The following is a 21,734-nucleotide window of genomic DNA, read 5'->3' as shown; positions in this document are numbered from 1 at the left end:
GATCAGAATTGCTGCTCTTTTGTAGAATTGTACAATTTAGAACTACCTTTTGTGGTTTCTTTGATGACTGATAGCACCAATAGAAAGTGGATCAAAGTGAAAAGAACGTGGGTGCGGGGTGGAGTCAGATCGCTCCTGATTGGTCCTATGACCTTTGACAAATTCCTTAAGGTCCCTGAAACTTGATTACTTAGCATGTAGAAGGGAGATAGCCATAGTACCTACCTTGTAGGGTTGTTGTGAGATTAAGGATAATGTGTTAATCAAGTATTAGCAAGTGCTCAACACAGTGTCTGGTGCATCAGAAGTGCTTAATAAAATGTTTTCTGATTGTCTTAACCTTACCTTTCCCACCTATCCCTCCTAGGTTCTGAACCTTATTCCAGGAAACGTGCTCGAGTACAGTGGTTTATCCGATTCTGTGAAGTCCCTGTCTGTAAACAGCATTTGCTGGGCCGGAAGCCTGCTGCCCAGGAGATATTCTGGTACGATTATCCTGCCTGTGACAGCAACATTAATGCCGAGACCATCATTGGCCCTGTGCAGGTAGGTGATGCCGTGATCCTCAGTTCTATCTTGAAGCTTATTTCTGGCTGCCTCCTAAACTGCATGGCCTTAAAGGTATCACTGGCTCTATTTACCCCACAGAAATGAATTTTTTCCTGTTTATCGTCTTCTCTGCTTGCTTGTCTACTTCACGTCGCGTGTATTTATTGAGAACACTTACCAGGTGTGAGGAGCCTCCTGGAGGAAGTGACATTTAGGTTGTGACCTGAGGGATGAGCAGGAATTAGCAAATGTATCTCATTGGGAAATTATATTTAGCTATGATTATGGCAGGCATAAAGCACTGTGAGGCTGAATATGCTTGCTTAAATGAGGATTTCACCTTGACTAAATCAGTACAAAGAGTGTGAGTTGGTAAATTTGTGTTATGGGATTTTTATGATAAATCAGTTTCCAATGAGTCGTGGATAAATTGAGACATTGGTTTGGAGACTAAGATATGAGTTATTTCTCAAGCTCCTTGAGGCCCTCCAAAAGGGGATTAGATCCTGATGTGAAGTGTGGTTGCATTGTGATTAGGTGGTTGGCATGATGGTAGTGCAGAGAGACTTTGGTCTGGCACGACTGTCATCAGATTTTTCCAATTTGTGGGCCCAGCATAACACATGCCACAAAATAATTTATCTCTGAGTTCAATGAGTGAAGGAGTGAAAGGCAGATATAGAAGTTGAAGTAGGAAGATGAGTAGATTTGGAAAGGCAGAGAGGGATGTGGGTGTTTAGGCAGGAGCACAATGGTGGGAATGAGCAGAACTGTGACAAGCCAAGCTCCACTAGTGATGGAAGGCCATTATGAAGAGTATGGAGCACTCAGGAGGTAAAGTGGGGCCAGATTTTAGAAGGCATTGAAAATTAGTTTAAGTAATCTGATTTTGCTATAGTGGGGAGCCATTATAGACTACTGAGGAGGGGAGCATGTTTAGAGAAGTTTTTGTGGGGAAATTTGGCACATCTGGGTGAATAGAATGGCCCAGAAAATAAAGCAATGTGGGGTATGGATATCAGTGAGGAAGAGTCTGGAAATATGCTCTGCCATGTCTGTGCCTCTTTAGTTTGGAAAAGTAACGATCCAGGTAAGGGTGCAGATTTAAATGCTTTTTAATCATAGCTCTTGTGGAGCATTCTTTGGCTCTTTTGATCTCCATTTCCTCCTATTCACTATACTTCTTACATTCAGGTAGTAGCTTTAGCCCCAGATGCAGTGATACCTACGGATCTGAAAAATGAGAAGACACTCTTTGTGAAACTATCTTGGAATGAGAAAAAGTTCAGACCACTATCCCCAGAACTATTTGCAGAATTCGAAAAGCTACAAGAAGGCAGCCCTAGATGCCAGAAGCCCGTGGAAGCCAAGACTAAGAGCATAGAAAGCCCTTCTTGGACCACAGCAGAGCATGCGGTCAAAAGGATTGAATCGAGGCACTCCACCTCCAAATCTCGCCCAACGCCTACCCATCCTGTCACCCCAAGGGCAAGGAAGAGGCTGGAGCTCGGCAGTAAGTGTGGAATGGGCCACAGTGAACAATAGTGAGGCTAAAGGAATATGATATTAATAAGATATTAATTCATGCTACAGTATTGAGTTAGTGCAGCAGTGGGTCAGGTACTGATTGGACACATATTGAAATATATAAAACATAAAATTTACCATGTTAATCTTTTTTAAGTATACAGTTTAGTGGCATTAAGTGTATTCACATTGTTACACAACCATCACCATCATCTTCCAACCATTAAACAATAACTCCCCATTCTCCCCTGCCCCATCTTCTTGCAACCACGATTCTACTTTCTGGCTCTGAATTTGACCACTCTAGATACCCCATATAAGTGGAATCATACAGTATTTGTCTTTTCTGACTAGTTTATTTAAGTTAGCATAACGTCCTCAAGGTTCATCTATGTATTATGTGTCAAAATTTTCTGTCTTTTTAAGGTTAAATAGTAGTCCATTGTATCTATATACCACATTTTGTTTATCCATTCATCTGTGAATGGACACTTCGGTTTCTTCTACCTTTCGACTATTGTGACTAATGCTGCTATGAATAGGGAGCACAAATATCTGCTTGAGTCCCTGCTTTCATTTTGGGTATATACCCAGAAGTGAGATTGCTGGATCTTATGATAATTCCATTTTTAATTTTTGAGGAACCACCATACTGTTTTCCATAGCAGCTGCACCATTTTACATTCCCACCAACAGTTTACAAGGGTTCCAGTTTCTTGACATCCTCACCAACAGTTGTTATTTTCTGTTTTGGATAGTAGAGCCATCCTAATGCGTGTGAGATGGTATGTCATTGTCGCATTTCCCTAATGATTAGTGATGTTGAGCCCTGTAATCAGCTATTTCTTCAAGAGCTCTGCTACTAAGGTGACATTGCTTTTAGATCCCTAGTGCAAGAGCTAAGAAATATATATGTTTTAAAACTCTTGAATTCATACTGATTCTTCTAATCTATACCACAGGGTTCTCCTCCTTCCCATATTCCATAATTGTATCTCCCTTCTCCAGGAAGAAGAGCCCTGGTTCCCACAAGCAATCCTGATACACAAAATAGTTTCACAATTGCTCTACCAATACTACTACCAGCAGTAAACTTACCAGTAAAGTTCAAACTTTATTTGCAGATCTTTACGCCTTTAGAATATATTCTACTAAGAGAGTCAAGTTCCTTTGATTAAATTTTTTCTTTTGATGGTTATATTATTGGTGATATACAGTTAGGTTCTTTTATTTCTCTTTAATTTTAGGGCTTTTCCCATCTTTGATTTAATTTTTCAGACACGTGAAACATTAACATAGTTAAAGAGTCGAAATTATTTATAACAAGTGTGCTCACAGAAGCCCCACCCTTTCTTTACCCTGCACCCTGTTTCTACCACATCTTTTGTAGATAATCAATTTTATTAGTTTCTGGTTTATTTTTCCTGTTTTTTTTTTTGCAAAGATCAGCAGATATATATATAAATGCACACACTCACATACATATACGCAAACATGCATATAATTTTATTTCCCATTCTTTCTTACCCAGTAGGGTAGCATACTGGATATGTTCTTTTCCATCTTACTTTTTTCACTTATAATGTATTTGAAAGCCACTCTGCGGCTGTTCTAAGAGCTCATCCTCATCCTGTTATGTGTCATTAGTCCTTTTGAATTTTTGTGTATGTGCCAAGTTTGTTGGGTGTAAGTTATTTGTATTCTTCATAACTCCTTAGTACCATGTGTATTTAGGAGCTGAAAATAGATGTATAAAACATTTGGGAAATGCAGAAAGATCACTAAAGAAGTAATTTGTAATATCGCCATTTAGAAATAATTGCAATATTTTTTGACTGTTGATTTTGGAGGACCTTGAAAGTTAGGGTAAGAAATTTGGACTTGATACAGTGACATAATTAGAGGAGGGAGGATATAATGAAAATATTTTGGGTGGATTGTTTTTGACAGAAAGATAGGAAAATGAGGTATGAAGAAGACTGGGACATTGGGGCATTTTTATGTTAATCTAGACAGGAGTTACCCTTATATTTAGCACACAGGTACTAGATGATTCTTCTGGCCTTATCTGCAGCTCTTCCCCACATACCACATGCTGTGACTGAAGTGAACTCCTCTATGCCCAGTGCTTCCCTGCCTCGTTCCTTAGCTCACATTCATCCCATTTATTGTCATCACGTATCCCTGTCCTTCCCTTTTCAACTCTGTTGAAATGTTGCCTTTCTTTCAAGGTCTATCTCAGAAGCCATAGTTATAAGCACTTAGGTGCTTGAGGACAATTATTTTCCTTCACATTATAAACATTCACGTGTATCATCTCCCGTGTTAGACTAGATGTCTTGTGCATGGGGACCAGGATGAAGCCTCATTCAGCTTTGTTTCCTCCTAGCACCTGCACGGATCTTTCCATTTTAACAGCTCAGTTGATATCTATGAATGAATGGCTGGGATTCTTGGTGCCTTTGGTCACGGTGAGAGAGGAGCAAATCCAAACGTGGTTCTGTGTATTCACAGAACCCAGTTGACTGCCTCCAGCAATCCATCTTTTCTCTATTGGTAGATACAATCTGGGTTAAGAAAAATCTAGGCCTTGGTATTACGCAACAGAGCCACTGGTATAGATTTTTTCAAAAGCTATTGACTAGGGGCTGAGGGGTGCAGTATCACCCCTGGTTGAGAACCACTGTTCTGGTAGATTACTTCAGGGAAATTGGATTGCTGAACATTTATCAGCAAAATCTGACTTAAGAGTTGACTTATGGTTCTAACAAGGAAACTCACCCATGGAATTTAGGAGAGAGACTAAAAATAATAAGAGCTACCTGGCCTGGGGAAAGAAAGCATGGAATAATTCAAAATATGTGTAACTCATGTCTTTGTATAACTTCAGTGAATGAATTTATTTATAAAGAGACTGGGGATGTGTGTAGTGCCAGTTATAAAATTCACACATTGTCTATGGTGATTTCTCTTGGGCTTAGGTTCCCCTAGGACACCTAACACTAGGATTTCCCAGCAGACTTCACGGGCCTCGCTGGATTCTCCCAAAAGAACTAAACGGAAAGTGGCCTTCTCTGAAATCACCTCACCTTCTAAGAGGTCTCAGCCTGATGGACTTCAGACCCCGTCTCCAGCTCTGAAAGCCCCAGAGAAAACTACAGAGATTCAGCGACGCTCTTGTGCCAAGGATAACAAGAAAGCTTCACCTGAACGCCACGTGACCCTGAGAACCCGAGTCCCAGCTTTGAAAACCACAGTGATTAGTGAGGGAAGAAGACTTACCCCTGTCAGGGGGGGACAGAGCTCCTCGGTGGTGCCTTCTGTGATTCTGAAACCAGAAATCGTCAAAAAGAGGTGACCAGGGACATTACCCTGCCTCCCACAGAAGAAATTGAGATCCTTCACATGGTGTGAAATGTGTGGGTCACAGTTGATAAAGTTAGAGCAGTGGGTCACAAATGTGTGTCAGCAATCACTAGGAGCTTTTCCAGAATACATATTTCTGACACTCTTCACAGACATAGTGAATCAATCGCTAAGTGTTGGGCCTAGGAACCTGCATTTTTGAAATGCTCTTTGGATGGTTTCTGATATACGCAGCTGTCTGTTAGGCATCACTGTTCTAGAAGATAATTTCCCACACCTGAATTGCTTTACAGTCCTGGATTTCATTGCTTGCTGTGGCTCTTTGCCACATTTTAACAGTCATTTTCTTAGATTTTTTTTTTTTAACTGGAAGCCGTTTTCAAATACATATAGTACAAGAAGATAATGCATCTAGAACAAACTTTGCAGTTTGACGCTAGATAATGTTTGTAAATAAGGGGCTGCACAAATAATGTGACAAGCCAGAAATTACACATTTCGATGCTTCCTGCTCAGAAACTCCAGCACCTGGCCCTTAACAGATCTGCTTGATAAATACTTTGTATTGAATATATAGCTGCATTTCTGCTAACCTTGAGCCTGAGCGGACAGTAAACTCATAGATGGGTCAGAAACAAAAAAGGACAAGAAACGCTGCCTGGGATCAGTATATTCTGCTCTCTAGTTGGGGAGGTGGGAAATCTGATTTAAATTATAAGCTTTAGGCAAACTTTGATCTCTGGCTTTGAGTCAATATAAACTTTTTAGCAAAATGTGATTAGCTCCTTCCAAAGTAGCTGTGAAAAGAACAGGCACCCATCAGGCCACCTGACTGTCTTCTAGTGCCTGATCCCTAGAGCCCCCAACTGCTGCCTGTAACTTTGCTGTTATCCTGCAGGGAGGCCAAAGAACCGGAAGCTCAGGATGAAGCTGCCTCTACTCCCCGTCGTACCCACAGGAAGAGTTCCCTCTTGACTTTGAATCGGATTAGGCAGCAACTTTGGTAAGACTGCTCCTTGGCAGGTGGAAAAACGCCTATCACTGCCATCTCTGAGATCCATAATCTAATTTCTTAAAGCATCTTATATTTCTCATTTGTTATTTGCTAATCCACTGAAATTCACCTTTTACCTGGTATGTCTGGAATTATATTAATTTCACATAAATGTCACAGTTTGAAAGGGGCAAGAAATACCCACCTGGGCTTAGGTGGCTCCCAGGTCCCCATAAGCATCACACCCAGCAAGACTGTAGTGGGGTGCCTAAGAGCATGAAGTTTGATTCTGATAGACTTGAATTTGCACCTCAGCTTTTTCATTTACTATCCGTGTAACCTTGGGTAGGTTATTTAACCTATCTAAGCCTCAGTTTCCTCATCTGTAAAATGGGAATAATAATATACAAGTCACAAAGTTGTTGAGGGATTTAATGAGATAATATAAATAAAACCCCTAGCAGAGCATCTCAATAACAAGGGCCCCAGGAGTTGGGCACATCCTTACTGCTTGGTCGCAGGAAAGACTCTGCAATACCTCTAATCCACCATTCAGGTTTTTAGGTAATAGTAAAAGTGACCAAGACGATGAAGAGTTTCTGCCAGCAGCAGAGATTTCAGACTCTAGCAGTGAGGAGGAAGAGGCTTCCACACCACCCCTTCCAAGGAGAACACCCAGTAGTGTGTCCAGGAACCTCTGTTCTTCCACGACGTCATCCCTACAGACCCCCTCCAAGACACCAAAGAAAACTGTAAGGTTCTTTTAGGTTTAGTTTCTTAATTTAAAAATTATGATGGCTCTTAATTTACAAATTGTAAATTTTAGTTTATAATTTTAATTTATTTTAAAAATTGTGATGGCGGAGTTCACACAATTAGTAATAGCTGGATTCTGAGCACAGGTCTGTCATATTCAAAGCTATTCCACTTGGAATATTCATGGAGGAAAGGATCTAAGTGAAGCCTAGGACTGAAAATGAATCCAGTAGGCAATGCTTTTTGAGTCCAAGTTCCTTTTAAGATACAGAAGCAAATGGCCAAGAGCCAAACTTCGCAAGGGAAGAGCAAGAACTGACTCCTCGTCTTTGCATTTCCCACGAAAGCTAGCAGAGTGCTTTGTGCATAACCAGTGCTCAGTAGGTGTTGAATCCAGGGCAGCCAGCCATGTTGGTTTTGTTGTGCTGCTTGATACACCTGAGAAACAGGGAGTACTACTTGGAGATTGGCAATGAATTGTGTAATGGTAAGATGGAAGAGACGAATGGACGTGTCTTCTGTTTCCTGTGGAACTTCAGCAGAACGTTGAAAGCTATTAAGAAAAGACGGTCTTCCCATGTTCAGATTTGTTTGAGAAATGTTGGGATTAAACAAAATTAAACTGGTTTCATTATCACATGGCTTCTCAAGGCCAATAATTTATTAATGTTGTTGTGACCTTCCAAGAGAGCATTAGTGTATGAGTCTTTGACCAGGAAACATTTTTCGTGGAGTATCTTGTTCTTTGGAAGACAGTTTGGAAATGCCTAATTAGGAGACTTTTTCTAAAGCTGATCTCCTTTTTTCCATATCAAGAAAAATGTGATTGGGCTTGGATCTATCCAATAGCTCATGTTTGGACTAGAGGCAATCAAGCCTGGAGTACCTTATTATGCAAACAGCTCACCAATGTTCTGGTTTGATTGCATCTCCTGGGCCCTACCCAGAAGAAGAAATATAGGGTGGTAGGGTTCTTTAGCATAATTAAAAAGATGAGAAGTCCACCAAGTTTTTTGATAGCTTCTCAGAAAGGTTTTGTTATTCCTTTCCTGTTTTCTCCAAAGTTAATAGATATAAAACCTTTAAACAGACAGGGTCTGAGTGCTTTCTGTCTGAGGAAGAAGTGGAGAGATTATCAGTCTATAGCCAGGCTGGAAGCAGAGGGTGGGGGGCAAAATGCCCCCCGAAAAGGGAGTGCTTTGTGGAAACATGAAGATGGGATAGCAGGCCTGCTCTAGTGAGCCAGTAACAAGGAAAAAGAGAATAGGACTGTTAACCTAGGCTGAGGAGTGACCCTGGGGTTTGGAATGGGAAAATCTGGTGAGGTTTTTCCAAGTATAGTCATGTGTCACTTAACGAAGGGGATATGTTCTGAGAAATGTGGTGTTAGGTGATTTTGTCATTGGGCGAACATCATAGAGTGAACTTACACAAACCTAGATGGTACAGCCTACTACACACCTAGGCTGTATGGTGCTAATCTTATGGGACCACCGTTGTATGTGCGGTCTGTCATTGACTGAAACGTTGTTATGTGGGACATGTTTATTGAATTGTGGATTGCGGAAGTTCTGAGCTACAGTTTGACCGTATTTTCAAAGAAATCTAGAGGAGGATCCTGTGAATCAAATTCAATTTATGCCTCCTATTCTACCCTGGATTTGGGCAGAGTAGTTAGGATTTCTTAGTAATTTCTTGTCTTTCAAGATAATATTTTACTTTTAAATAGTATTTAATCCATACTTATATTCATTCTTTGCTCAGATTGACATTGTTTTCAAATCCTAATACTGTATATAAATTAGAAATAAGAAATCTTGTTTGGACTATGAACAAAGTATATGTGTGATACAAGGAGAGAAAGGGAGAATCTTGGTACTTCATACAGTAGAGAACTAAGAGGAATTCAGTACTTCTCTTTTATCAGATCATCATGAATCAGATGTGCTGATGTGTCCTGGATGGTGTTTTGCTTTATTTTTTCCTTCTGAAATTCGTTCTCTTTTCTGAATACAGCCTGAGTCTAGAATGCCATATCATGCCACTCCACGGATCCGTAGCCGCAACATGGCTGCCCAGGAGCCGACCAGTGTGTTGGAGGAGGCCCGGCTGAGGTGATACTGCTCAGTTATGCAGAAATGGGGCCTCTTCTTTCATTCACATGAAATGGGAGTAATTTGCAGTCATTTGTGTACATAATAAAAGATGAGGGTAAAATGAACGTGTGTGTATAGAAAGAAGAAACTTTTGAAGCACTGACTGGGGGAGCTACGAGGACAGGTTCTAGGAGGAGTAAATTTCCAGATGACTGCCACCATCTTCTCAGGGATGGGAGGTGATTAGTCAGGATACTGCTTCTCCTTTATGGTACCCTTTAGAACTATGTGGGGACTTTTCAAAATGCGTAAAGCCTAGATCCTGCCTGAAATCAACTGAATCAGAATCTCTTGTGGGATGAAGTCCACCCATATGATTTGGGGAAAGCTCCCTAGGTGATATGTACCCTTGGTTAGAACCACTGAGTTGGGTGATTTGGGTAGAGAAAGGGATTATGAGGCCAAATGAAGAGATTTGAGAATGAAGGTATTCCCTTGGATTTATGATTGAGGATTCATATAGAAACTATTGATAAGTCTTTCCCATTTATTATTGAGTAGATGGTGAAATGCTTCTAAAGTCCTCCTTTTCCCTCATTTACCACCAACTGTAGGCTGCATGTTTCTGCGGTACCTGAGTCTCTTCCCTGTCGGGAACAAGAATTCCAAGACATCTACAACTTTGTGGAAAGCAAACTCCTTGACCGGACTGGAGGGTGAGTCATGCTGAGGCAGGCAGGATGGTCAGGGCGGAAGGCCCCTGCTAGTACACCACCTCAGGGGTTATAGTTCAACCAAAGGGTCTTTCTCTAGTGTCAGAAAGGCAGGCAAAATCATTGCTGAAGCCTAAAGCTTCTGGAGCAGCTTTTGTTGTCAAAGTAATTCTACAGGAACAGTAATTCTGTCTTTCAGAGAGAATGAAACTGGCCTTCTTTGGCTAGGCAGTTTGCATATAGCATTGCTTATGGAATGAATGATTCTATATAAACAGTTCCTGCTCTAAGCAGCTTCTGAGGATGGCCCTTACTGGCCCCACCTCCACATTTCAGGGGTCCTGGTCCTTCCTTCAGCACACATTCCCTCACTCCTGACTGGTGATTTTGTGAGGCAGCTGGCACAGACCTAGCCCACAGGTCTTCCCTTCTTGCCTAGGTGCATGTACATCTCCGGGGTCCCTGGGACAGGGAAGACTGCTACTGTGCACGAGGTGATACGTGGCCTGCAGCAGGCCACCCAAGCAAACGATGTTCCTCCCTTTCAATACATTGAGGTCAATGGCATGAAGCTGACAGAGCCCCACCAAGTCTATGTGCAAATCTTGCAGGTAAGCAAAGCTATTTGGGCTTTTTGGAAAATACAGTTTCTTGGTGGCACATGATAAGGGAAATGTTTATTTAATTTTGTGTATAATACATGTTTATGACATGCCAGGCATTGTTCTTTGTGTAGAGGTAGCAATGGCAAGGAAGGCAGAATTCCTACCCTCAAGGACCTTAAGTTCTAGGAGCTGGATATGAGTTACTAGAAGCCAGGACTTACCAACATGATGAAAACCACTGGTACACAGGAGGCAGTGTGGCAGACTGGAAAAGGGGTTAGAGGTAGGCCAGAGAGGGAACTTCCCTCTTCCATTCATTGGCTGTTATCTTGGAATAAGTAATGTCCAGTTCTAAATAGAGTCATATAGTAATGGTTTTGGAGGGGCTTCTGGGGCAAGTCTGTGGCTCATTTGCATTTCAAACACACACACTTTTTATCTTCTATTTTGGTGCCTTCTCCTTCCAGGATCATAGCGTGGAAGACAGTATGGGATACTCAAGTCCTCAGACTAAATGGCTTCCTCTATTTGCAGATTTAACTTTAAGCCCAGGGGAGTAAAATCCTTATGGTTTACTTGTTTGTCCCCCCAATGCAGAAGCTAACAGGCCAAAAGGCAACAGCTAACCATGCAGCAGAACTGCTAGCAAAGCGATTCCGCACCCAAGGGTCCTCTCAGGAAACCACTGTGCTGCTTGTGGATGAGGTAGGGGGCGCCCGTGGGGGGACTGGAGAAGTGGTGTAGTTCTTGACGGCGATGATCTGGGAGCAAATAGTGGGCAGGAGGGAAGTCCTGGCTCCCTTATTCATTTATCTGAGCCCCTTCTCTGGTGGGGAGATGCATGTGTCTGTTGACTTCCTTGCTGCTTTGGTGATGTGACCTGAGACGTACATGCAGCTAAAGCAGTGGTAACAGGTCTTCACTCTGGGTCCTGGCTCCATCTCTGTGGTTGACCCTGCATCTCTCTCCATTTCCCTGGCAGCTCGACCTTCTGTGGACTCAGAAACAAGACGTAATGTACAATCTCTTTGACTGGCCCACTCACAAGGAGGCCCGGCTTGTGGTCTTGACGATTGCCAACACTATGGACCTGCCAGAGCGCATCATGATGAACCGGGTGTCAAGCCGACTGGTAGGTCCTCAGGCCATTCTCAAGCTGTTCTTATGGATCCATAAGCTGGGCCAAGGAGTTCTGCAGAAATGAATACATAGGAAACTAAAATAAATGGGAAAAGTAAGAAATGTGATTTCTGAAATTCTTAACATTTCTTAGTTGGAATTAAATATGTCACCATTGCATGATTTTCTGCAAACATCTTAGTGTTCTGCTACCTGTGCACTCTTAAACGGCACAAAGCCCTGGAGGTTTAATTTTTTCAAAAGATATTTAAGCACTTGCCAGGCAGCGTTACATGCATGGAGTATCGCAGTGAACAAGGCAGATGCGCTCTCTGCCCTCGTGGACCTTGTGGTTCAGCTAGAAGCACAACATCAAGTACATATAAGCATGAGGGGGGAAGCCAGGAGCTGGGCCTGCGCATGACGTAGAGCTGAAGATCCTGCCATCCACTCTAATTAGGGCACCTCTGCTTCTATCTACTTCTAATGATTCTGATGGAATAAAAAGTTCTTTTAAACTAAAGGAATAATAGTTGAGAACTACTGCCCTGCAGGATACCACTGGCCAATGTCAATAACAAAAGGAGCTGGAAGCAGTGGCAGTCCTGGAGTGAAGTGTGTAAATTGTTATGCGGGACTTGGAAATTGGGTTTGGGGAATTGAGGGTGGCTTTCCACCAGGACGATCAGAGTGGGCAATCAATGAACTTGTTCCTCTGTCATCTTGGCTCCCCAGGGTCTTACCAGGATGTCCTTCCAGCCCTATACTCACAGCCAACTGCAACAGATCCTAGTGTCACGACTCAAACATTTAAAGGCCTTTGAGGATGATGCCATCCAGTTGGTAGCCAGGAAGGTAAGTCACCCTTGGGGAGCCCCTAGCCACACCTACAAATCAGTTGGCAAGTCTTTGCTGAGCACCTTTCGGTGTGAGGCCCTGTGCTGGGTGCTCTGGGGATGGAGAGAAATTCAAGAAGTCCTGTTAAAACAAACGCAAAAAGTAGAAACAAAATTCTGAAAAATTCCTTAGCCTTCTTACCGTATAATTAATTAGAAAGCTATCACAATGGTGGGTTTATGTACAAATGAGGATTAATTGATTCAGGGAGCTGGCAGCTTTGTATAGTGAAAAGGGCAGAGTAGACAGACCTGATTTGAATTCCAACTCTAACACTTACTAGGCATGTGGAAGATTATAGGAAAGTTACTTTAAAACTTCCTGAGCCTCAGTTTTCTTCTCTGAAAAATAGGAATAATAATAGCAACCTCACAGGCTCATTGAGGGAATTAAATGAGATCATGTCTATGATGTGCCTAGCAAGACACACTCTCCATGGTGGGTATGAGGTGCTGGATGACCTACATCCTCCAGGCTCACTAGGGGCGTGCGACTGAGAGTCCACTGAGACTAGTCTCTGAGGCTGCTGAGGAACAAAATGGGTTAAATATCTGCCTTGAGCTGAACGCAAGAAACCACACATCCACAGTATTTTGGCATTTAAAAGAACTGTAAACGTATTCTAGTTTCTTGCCTGCAACAATGTGAACTCCAAACGCCTATAGCAGCAGCACGTGTCTGTAGCCCCTGCTCACAGCTGGCTACTCTATTAATTAGGTCCTGGGTCAGGTGAGCCAGATATGGTGCTCATCTTTAAGCTTTGCTTTCTAGGAGAGATCCTCAAAGTTACCATCTAACCCTTCTATTGAGTAGAGGTATTCACTTCTATCATGCAATTTCTAAAAGTTCTTTTTTTTTACCTCTCTCTGAATGGTCCTTTTTTATGCCATCCTATTTATTTATTTATTTATTTTTGTGAGGAAGACCAGCCCTGAGCTAACATCTGCCAATCCTCCTCTTTTTGCTGAGGAAGACTGGCCCTGGGCTAACATCCATGCCCATCTTCCTCCACTTTAAGCGCTAACTTTTTTTTTTTTAATTAATTATTTATTTATTTATTTATTTCCCCAAAGCCCCAGTAGATAGTTGTATGTCATAGTTGCACATCCTTCTAGTTGCTGTGTGTGGGACGCGGCCTCAGCATGGCCGGAGAAGCGGTACGTCGGTGCACGCCTTCCCGGGATCCAGGCCTGGGCCGCCAGCAGCGGAGCTCGCGCACTTAACTGCTAAGCCACGGGCCGGCCCATCTTCTTCCACTTTATATGGGACACCGCCGCAGCATGGCTTGCCAAGCAGTGCATCACTGCACGCCCGGGATCTGAACCGGGGCCGCTGCAGCGGAGCGCGTGCACTTAACCGCTTGCGCCACCGGGCCAGCCCCATGCCATCTTATTTATTTAGGTTGTCTTCTCCCTTTTCCTCCAAGATGCTCTTGTCTATTGGTTTTGTTCTCTATCTTGCATTGTTACTTTCCTCAGATGTCTTGCTTCTCTACTTAGGCATAAAAGTGGAGATTACAGAGCTAGTCCAGAGCTCTGAGCACATGGGGGGTTTTTCACTGAGAGCTTCACTGTGAGATAATCTGATTGGGCCAATTTCAGGATCTTCAGTTCTTCCCAGATCTTCTTCAGATCTTCCTCAGTTCTTTCCCATTGGGATAGTCAGGTTTCTCCGAGTAGGCTTCCCGTGTCCTGCCTGGAGGACAGTGTTCTGGGAGTGGGGGAGGTGGGCTGGAGTCAGAGAGGGTGGAGGTCTTCGAATCCAGCATGCAAATAGTAACCATCTGTATTTAGTAAGGGACATCCCCTCCCCTGCAACAATACCTAGTGTCCAGGGTCCAGAGCCTTTTTGTTTATCTCTGCTTGAGAGTAAATCTCTGGTCTCCTGCCTTGGTAGGAGAGGGATAATCTCCAGGGCAAAGAGTTTTATGGAAACAGTACAAATTACCAAGACATAAAATTTTCTCATATGGGGCTGGCCCGGTGGCACAAGCGGTTAGGTGCGCACGCTGCACTGCGGTGGCCCAGGGTTCGCTGGGTCGGATCCTGGGCGCGCACCGACGCACCGCGTGTCAAGCCATGCTGTGGTGGCGTCCCATATAAAGTGGAGGAAGTTGGGCATGGATGTTAGCCCAGGGCCAGTCTTCCTCAGCAAAAGGAGGATTGGCAGATGTTAGCTCAGGGCCGATCCTCCTCACAAAAAAAAAAAAAATTTTCTCACAGAGCCCTAAATAGTCCCTCACTGGCTCTAATGTTCACCCAACAGCATGAAATGGGGGAGGATCTAAGGCAAGGGTGGGCAAACTTTCTCTGATAAGGGCCAGGTAGTAAATGTTTTAGACTTTGTGGGCCAAAACAGTCTGTCACCTCTATTCAGCTCTGCTCTTGCATCAAGAAAGCAGCCATGCACAACATGTCATGAATGTGCATAGCTGTGTTCCAATAAAACTTTATTTATTAAAAAAAAAAAAGGGTGGGTTGTACTTTGGTGACTCCTGATCTAGAGCATCAGTTTCTTAACTTTTAATCATTCCTCCTTATTTTAGCCAAATATCCCCCTTTACCTCCTGTTCCAGTACCACTAACTCCTGAGAACTTTGAAGATTTTTAGTGTAACTTAGATTTGTTCTTGGATTCCTCATTACTGGCGTAGGAATTGGCTTTCTCCAATCTGCTAAGTCAACCAGTACTCGACCACTTCTTTCAGCTTGCAGAATTAGATGTTTACTCCTCTCCCATTGCTTCCCTTCCTTTTCTTGGTCTTTTAATAGGTTTCAGAAGGCATCAAATTTCAATGCTGTTTCTACCCAAAACTCCTGCCTGTAATATCAAACCTTCTTTTATTTCTTTACATAGAAAGAAACATACCTGTTTTATATTTTTTATCTTATAATTACAATATCTGAAGTCTTCATGGGTCTAATTCTATTGATTGCTAGTTCCTGTGCATTTATGGCCTTGTTTCCTTGTTTTTGTGTCTTGACTTTCTTGGTTATTTTATATTTTTTCACTGTATGCTTATGTTTCTTAGAGCTTTACCTGAGAATTAATTGAGACCTGAGTTGAAGTTGAGTTCATTTAGAATTTGTTTTTGCTTTTGTCAGTTACTGAGGGACACTACCAATGGGGACCATTTTTTTTTTTAATTGTATTTATTTATTTTTTTCCCCCAAAGCCCCAGTTGATAGTTGTATGTGACAGCTGCACATCTTTCTAGTTGCTGTATGTGGGACACGGCCTCAGCATGGCCAGAGAAGCGGTGCGTCAGTGCGCGCCGGGGATCCAAACCTGGGGCCCAGCAGCGGAGTGCGCACTTAACCGCTAAGCCACGGGGCCGGCCCCAGTGGGGACCATTTTAAAACAAAATTCTCCACTGGAGGTTTTTAAGAGACACAACATGAATTTGGCTACAAATCCATATGAGGGCTTGTGGTTGCAAAGACTCAGTGAGTTTTTTTATCCTGCACCACGCAGCACCAAGGTCAAAACAGGCCGTTTTTCTTATCCTTTCTGCAGGATGGGTCTCTCATTCACTCTCATACTGAGGTTGTTGTGAGGGTCAGGTCCCAGTTTATGCAAGATTTTCTCCTAGATTCCATGTTGGGTGGGCCCTAGCTTATTCTTTTGTCTCCCTCACCCCAGCAGCAGTCAAAAAGGTGCTTATGGTTGCCAGGGTTCATGGATACCCTCAGGGTGAGAACCGCTTTGGGTGTTTTCTTGCCTCCCATGGTCCCCTGCTCACTGTTCTTAGGCTTCTGCAGGAGCTCGAGTCCACGCTGTTAACAACTTCACGTTCTACTTCACAAGGCAGTGGTAATGGTGATCGGAGGAAAGAAGGGATAGGGCGGAAACAGCCACAGGACAACCTCACCAACTGGATGTGGGAGATTAGAGAAAGGGAAGAATATAAGCTGATACTGCTTTTTCTGTCTTGGGTTACTGGAAAAGTGATTTTTGTTTTCAATGTCTTAAATTTGGATTCTGAAAACAGAAATATACACAAAACATTTAAAAACTCCTGTAATCCCACTTCCCAGAAATGACTACTTTTTTTTTTTTTGCTGAGGAAGATTCTCCCTGAGCTAACATCTGCAGCCAATCTTGCTTTTTTTTTTTTCCTTGAGGAAGATTAGCCTTGAGCTAACATCTGTGCCAGTCTTCCTCCACTTTGTACATGGGGCACTGCCACAGCATGGCTGGTGAGTGGAGTAGATCTGCGCCCGGGATCCGAACCCATGGACCTGGGCCGCTGAAGCAGAGCACGTGGAACTTTAACCACTTGGCCATGGGGCTGGGCCCCAGAAATGACTACTTTTAATGTCTTGGTGTGTTGTGTATATATATATATGCCTGTACAGTTTGCTTAATGTAGCATGAATTTGGGAAGGAAATAATTATTTTGGGATGTTGTCGCTTGTGATGGTTGTCAGGCAAATGGTGGGGATTGCTGGCAAGTACTGAGAATATAGAAACAGAGATCCTTGAAGGCCACAGTGAGTCTAAGAATTCCCTCAGTGAAACTTAAGAATCAAGCGGCCTTCTAAGTCAGCCTTGGAGAGAGTATAGGATTCCTGTGAAGGGAGCTCAGGAGCCCCTTGGCCTCTGCACACATGGAAAGGAAGGAGCCACAGCGGAGCCGTTGGCATTGTGAGTTGGTCTGATTCATCTAACCACAGATTCCTCTGGGTCTTCCAGCTTTGTGGCTTCCTTCCCTCTTGATTCTGGTCCGTTTAGCCATTGACCAGGTGGTCTCCAAAATTCACCACACGCTGTGAGGGAGGCTCAGGCTGTGGCTTTATCTCCAAAATAGGCTCCACCTCAGCCTCTTGGCTTAGGCTGGCTGCTTCTGGGGGCACATTTCTCTCTTCATGCCAGGAATGAGAACCCTTGTGTTTCCAGATGGTTAATAATGATCTCAGGCCAAGGGTCTCTTCTTTTAAATTTCATTTCCCTAATATTAAATAAAGCTAAGAATTTCTGCCTTTTCATTGTAGAGTTACCTGTAAAACCAAAACAAAGGTTTGGACTTAGGGAAAAGTCTCAGGCATAGTAGAATAATTTATATCTGGGCTTCCAGGTTCTCAGCCAGGGCTAAGTACTTAACTTCAGACTTAAGTCCATTCCCAGTACCACCTTTCCTTTTTAGCTGAAGATAAAAATCTGTGTTTCTCCTGGAATCAGCCACAAGGGGACCTCAAGGAATAAAATGTTCCCTCTTGTAGGTAGCAGCCCTCTCTGGAGATGCACGACGCTGCCTGGACATTTGTAGACGTGCCACAGAGATCTGTGAGTTCTCCCACCAGAAGCCCGGCTCCCCTGGCCTGGTCACTGTAGCCCACTTACTGGACGCAGTAGATGAGATGTTTTCATCGTCGTACATCACTGCCATCAAGTAAGATGCTTCTGCTTCCTGAACCTGAACCTTCCTTGGAAGACCACTGGGGAGGGCCACAGTCTGGGAAGGCCATGGGAGCATTTCCCTTTCAAAGCTTTTGCTCATTCAACCTGCATTTACTGAAGACACGGTCCTTTTTCTTAAGGGGCATGGTCTAGTCAGGGAGACAGAAATGTGAACCTAGAAATGATAGGAAAGTAATTACCATGTATTGAATTACACTATGGGTGTTCAGTGAAGTAAAGTGCTGTGGGAGCAAGGAGAGGGAAGCAGCCACTTTTCTCGTGTGGAATGATATACTCAGCTCATGAAATGGGGGTGCTGGGACATTTCCAGATGTGGTTGCTGTGTTCCTGCACTTCTTTTTTCTATATCATTTTGAGACTTTGAGGGGTAGGGGGTCCTTGCTAAATAATGTGGGAAGAAGTATTCCCCAGTTTTTTCCTCTCTTTTCTCTAAAGATGCAGAAAAGCTTTATTTGGCTTTCCTCTAGGCTGGTGGCACAGCTGCTTATGAGAATTCATGTCTCCTCATTTTCTTTAAGAAATTCCTCCGTTCTGGAACAGAGCTTCCTAAGAGCCATCCTTGCAGAGTTCCGTCGATCAGGACTGGAGGAAGCAACATTTCAACAGGTGATTGATCTCCTTTTTTCAAATCCTTCTAGATTTTGGTCCAGTGCCTTTCAAATAGGTGGGAATTTCAATCACTGTGTAACAGTTTATCTCTATTTTGTGCCAACCTGATTATGCTAAAGAATATCAGACCAACACCTATTTTTATGTGATATTTTATTGAGTTGCATGAGAAAAGACCTTTAACAATTGGTTTCTGCATATTAGATTGAAGGTTTACTATATGCCAGATACTATTCTAGGAGTGAGAGATCCAAAGATGAACAAGATAAAAGTTACTGCCCTAATACAGCTTATGGTGTAGTAGGGGCAAGACTTGCAGAATGAGCCATGTTTAAAAACAAATCACAAAGATCAACCTGAACACTCTTTGAGCATAGTTTCAATTATATCACGTAAAAGGAATCATTAGGGCTCGTGCCTTAGTGGTTTATTTAAAACTGGTACCCATAGGTAATGAGCTGCTGTAGATGAATTGTGTACCTGGGAGTATATATGTCTGTGTCTGTGTATGTTTTAGACATACAAATAGATCAGGAAAACATTTTCCTTCCATCTACTTTTTTACTTCCTTTCAGCTTTTCTTCTTTAAATATGTAGTTGCTGGTCATGTTTTGCCTGTTATTGTTCTCCTTCTCGAGCCTGAGACAACTCTTCTGCAGAGAGAGACTATCATTTTAGTTTGTAAACATTTTCTAAACATCTACAGTGTGCCGTTAACTGTGATGTGTGCCAGGAACCCTGAGCCGAATTGGCTAATATCCCTGCTCTTGACAAGCTCTCAGTCTTGGTGGGGGATGCGGGGAGACAGACTTAGAGTGAGAATCGAGAGTGACCAGAAAGTGCTGCAGACTTGCCTGACCCACTGGGGGGCTTTCGGAATCTGTTTCCAGCTGTCCTTCTGCCTCTCTCTATTCAGTATTTTCTCTGGGCCTTTGTGCTTTTTCCAAGGGTCATGCCTTGGCACCTGCATGCTGTATCTGCTAAGGAAAATGCCCTTGTAGCAAAATTTGACTTGAATTATGACAGTCTCAACTGTGGAACTCTCTGGAGTTCCTAGAGACTAGGACTGTTCGTATTACAGTGACAGTTACTAGACATTTTATATCATGAACTCATGAGGGATACTGCAGTACATTTAATACATAAAACTGAAGCTCAAAGAGTGAAATAACTTGCCCAGGGTTGCATATTTAGGTAGTTGGTAGAACCAGGATTCAGACCAGCTGTTCTCTGGTTCTGAGGTCACTATTGCATTCTGCCCCTGCATTTGTGCCCCACTGGGGTTCCCATTGACGCCTTCTGGGGTATTGAGTATTCTGAACCAAAGAAGAAATAAATGATCATAACAGACCCAGGACTACCTTTCCTCTTAACCTTTCCGGCAGCTGACCTCAGATTTGCTTTTTGTCTCTAGGTGTACAGTCAACACGTGGCACTGTGCAGGATGGAGGGACTCCCGTACCCCACCATGTCAGAGACCATGGCCGTGTGCTCTCACCTGGGCTCCTGCCGCCTCCTCCTCGTGGAGCCCAGCAGGAACGACCTGCTCCTTCGTGTGCGGCTCAACGTCAGCCAGGATGATGTGCTCTATGCTCTAAAAGAAGAGTGAAGGCTTCATGAGGAAGGACTGCTGGGGGGTTTGGGTTTGGGTTTGGGTTTGGGTTTGTTGTTGTTGTTGTTGTTTTTGATCTGCTCTTTTTAAAGAGCCTGATTTTCTTTTTCTAAGCACATGGAATTGTTGTAGCAAAGTATACTCAATGGAAATGGCTGTCATGTATTTTGGAATTTTCCATTAAATAATTTGCTTTTCCCAGAATGTCTGGGAAGTTTGTAGTCATTACAAACATCAGATTATAAAACCAAACCATCCCTCCTACCACAGGAGCCTCCCTCTGAGTTTTATTTCTGTTAGTAGCCGTGCCATTTATTTAATGGTAACATATCATTATGTAAATATATGCACACAATTACTTGTATCTATATAAAATAGTTCTGGGAGAAATATGTAAGAAATTGGTTACAGTGGTTGGAAAGAACTGGATGGCTATAGTCAGGGGTTACAGGAAGACTTTCACTGTATGTCATTACATATCTTTTAGCTTTTGAACAATGCGAATGTAACAAACTTAGTTTATGAGAAAAAAACTGTTTGAAATAATGTCAGTGATAAATAATCCCTAGCAACAAATAGCTAGGAAATGTAATTTTTAAAAAGGTACCATTTATCCTAAAACAAATCTTTAAATAAAAAAGACTTAGATGGCACAGAAAATATAAGGTACCTAGGAATAAATTTAATAAAGAGATGTAATTAATCTGTAAATACAAATTGATTCCAATCAAAATCTTAGGGTTTTTTGTATAACTTTGCAAGTTAATTTTAATATTTATATGGAAACCAACAACGGAACAAACGGACATCCCAAGTCTCCTTATGTGAGGCACTGAGAAAAACACATCATCCATGCAATAGTCCTGCCAGAAATGTTTGACCTGAATCTACTGGTGAGAAAATTATCAGATAAATCAAAATTGAGGGAAAAATATTCTGCAAGGTAACTGCTCCTCTTCAAAAATATTAATATCACAAAAGACAAACAAACATGGAGGAACTATTCTAAACGAAAGGAGAATAGAGAAATGAGAGCTAAATAGCTAAATGCACTGTGTGAACCTTGTTTGGGTCATGGAATTAAGAGATACAAACAATTATAAATATTATTGATTATTCATATTAGGTAATAGTACAATGTAAATGTTCAGTTTTGTATGATAAATTATTGTGATTATGTAGGAGAATGTCCTTTTTAGAATCATGAAGAAATATTTATGACCATATAACATCTGCAACTAATTCTCAAATAGTTCAGAAAAAAAATGCATGTATTTCTAGCTGAGTAGAATAGACTGAGGATCAGTATCAGAATATTTTAAAGGATTACACAATAAGAAAAAGGAAAAATGGGTAAATAAGTCATCCACAGAGTAAGAAACATGAATGATCAACAAAATGGAAACATAGTAAAAGAGGCCTGCAAGTTAAAACCCTGCACATCTGTTAGAAAACCTTTCCATGGTGATGT

The 21,734-nt window shown here is 42.4% G+C and overlaps 1 protein-coding gene across 5 annotated transcripts in view; it reads left to right on the top strand.

Annotated features, from left to right (window-relative positions):
- Window positions 1–20,530, top strand: part of ORC1 (origin recognition complex subunit 1) — a 28,350-nt gene extending 7,820 nt beyond the window's left edge. For all 5 annotated transcript variants that reach the window (XM_058552419.1, XM_058552416.1, XM_058552415.1 and 2 more), the window contains 14 exons: window positions 368–550; window positions 1,748–2,062; window positions 5,058–5,430; window positions 6,341–6,445; window positions 6,993–7,188; window positions 9,209–9,306; window positions 9,903–10,004; window positions 10,441–10,612; window positions 11,204–11,311; window positions 11,589–11,738; window positions 12,461–12,580; window positions 17,844–18,013; window positions 18,561–18,648; window positions 20,066–20,530. In XM_058552419.1, the coding sequence (XP_058408402.1) occupies window positions 368–550; window positions 1,748–2,062; window positions 5,058–5,430; window positions 6,341–6,445; window positions 6,993–7,188; window positions 9,209–9,306; window positions 9,903–10,004; window positions 10,441–10,612; window positions 11,204–11,311; window positions 11,589–11,738; window positions 12,461–12,580; window positions 17,844–18,013; window positions 18,561–18,648; window positions 20,066–20,260 (2,375 nt within the window). In that variant the 3' untranslated portion in view covers window positions 20,261–20,530. The remainder of the gene's footprint in view (window positions 1–367; window positions 551–1,747; window positions 2,063–5,057; window positions 5,431–6,340; window positions 6,446–6,992; window positions 7,189–9,208; window positions 9,307–9,902; window positions 10,005–10,440; window positions 10,613–11,203; window positions 11,312–11,588; window positions 11,739–12,460; window positions 12,581–17,843; window positions 18,014–18,560; window positions 18,649–20,065) is intronic.
- The last annotated feature ends 1,204 nt before the right edge of the window (window positions 20,531–21,734 follow it).

This window comes from Diceros bicornis, chromosome 13 (assembly GCF_020826845.1).
Source record: "Diceros bicornis minor isolate mBicDic1 chromosome 13, mDicBic1.mat.cur, whole genome shotgun sequence".
Classification (NCBI taxonomy): domain Eukaryota; kingdom Metazoa; phylum Chordata; class Mammalia; order Perissodactyla; family Rhinocerotidae; genus Diceros; species Diceros bicornis.
The sequence above is the reverse complement of the archived record's forward strand: the minus strand, read 5'-3'. Positions and strand labels throughout refer to the sequence as shown.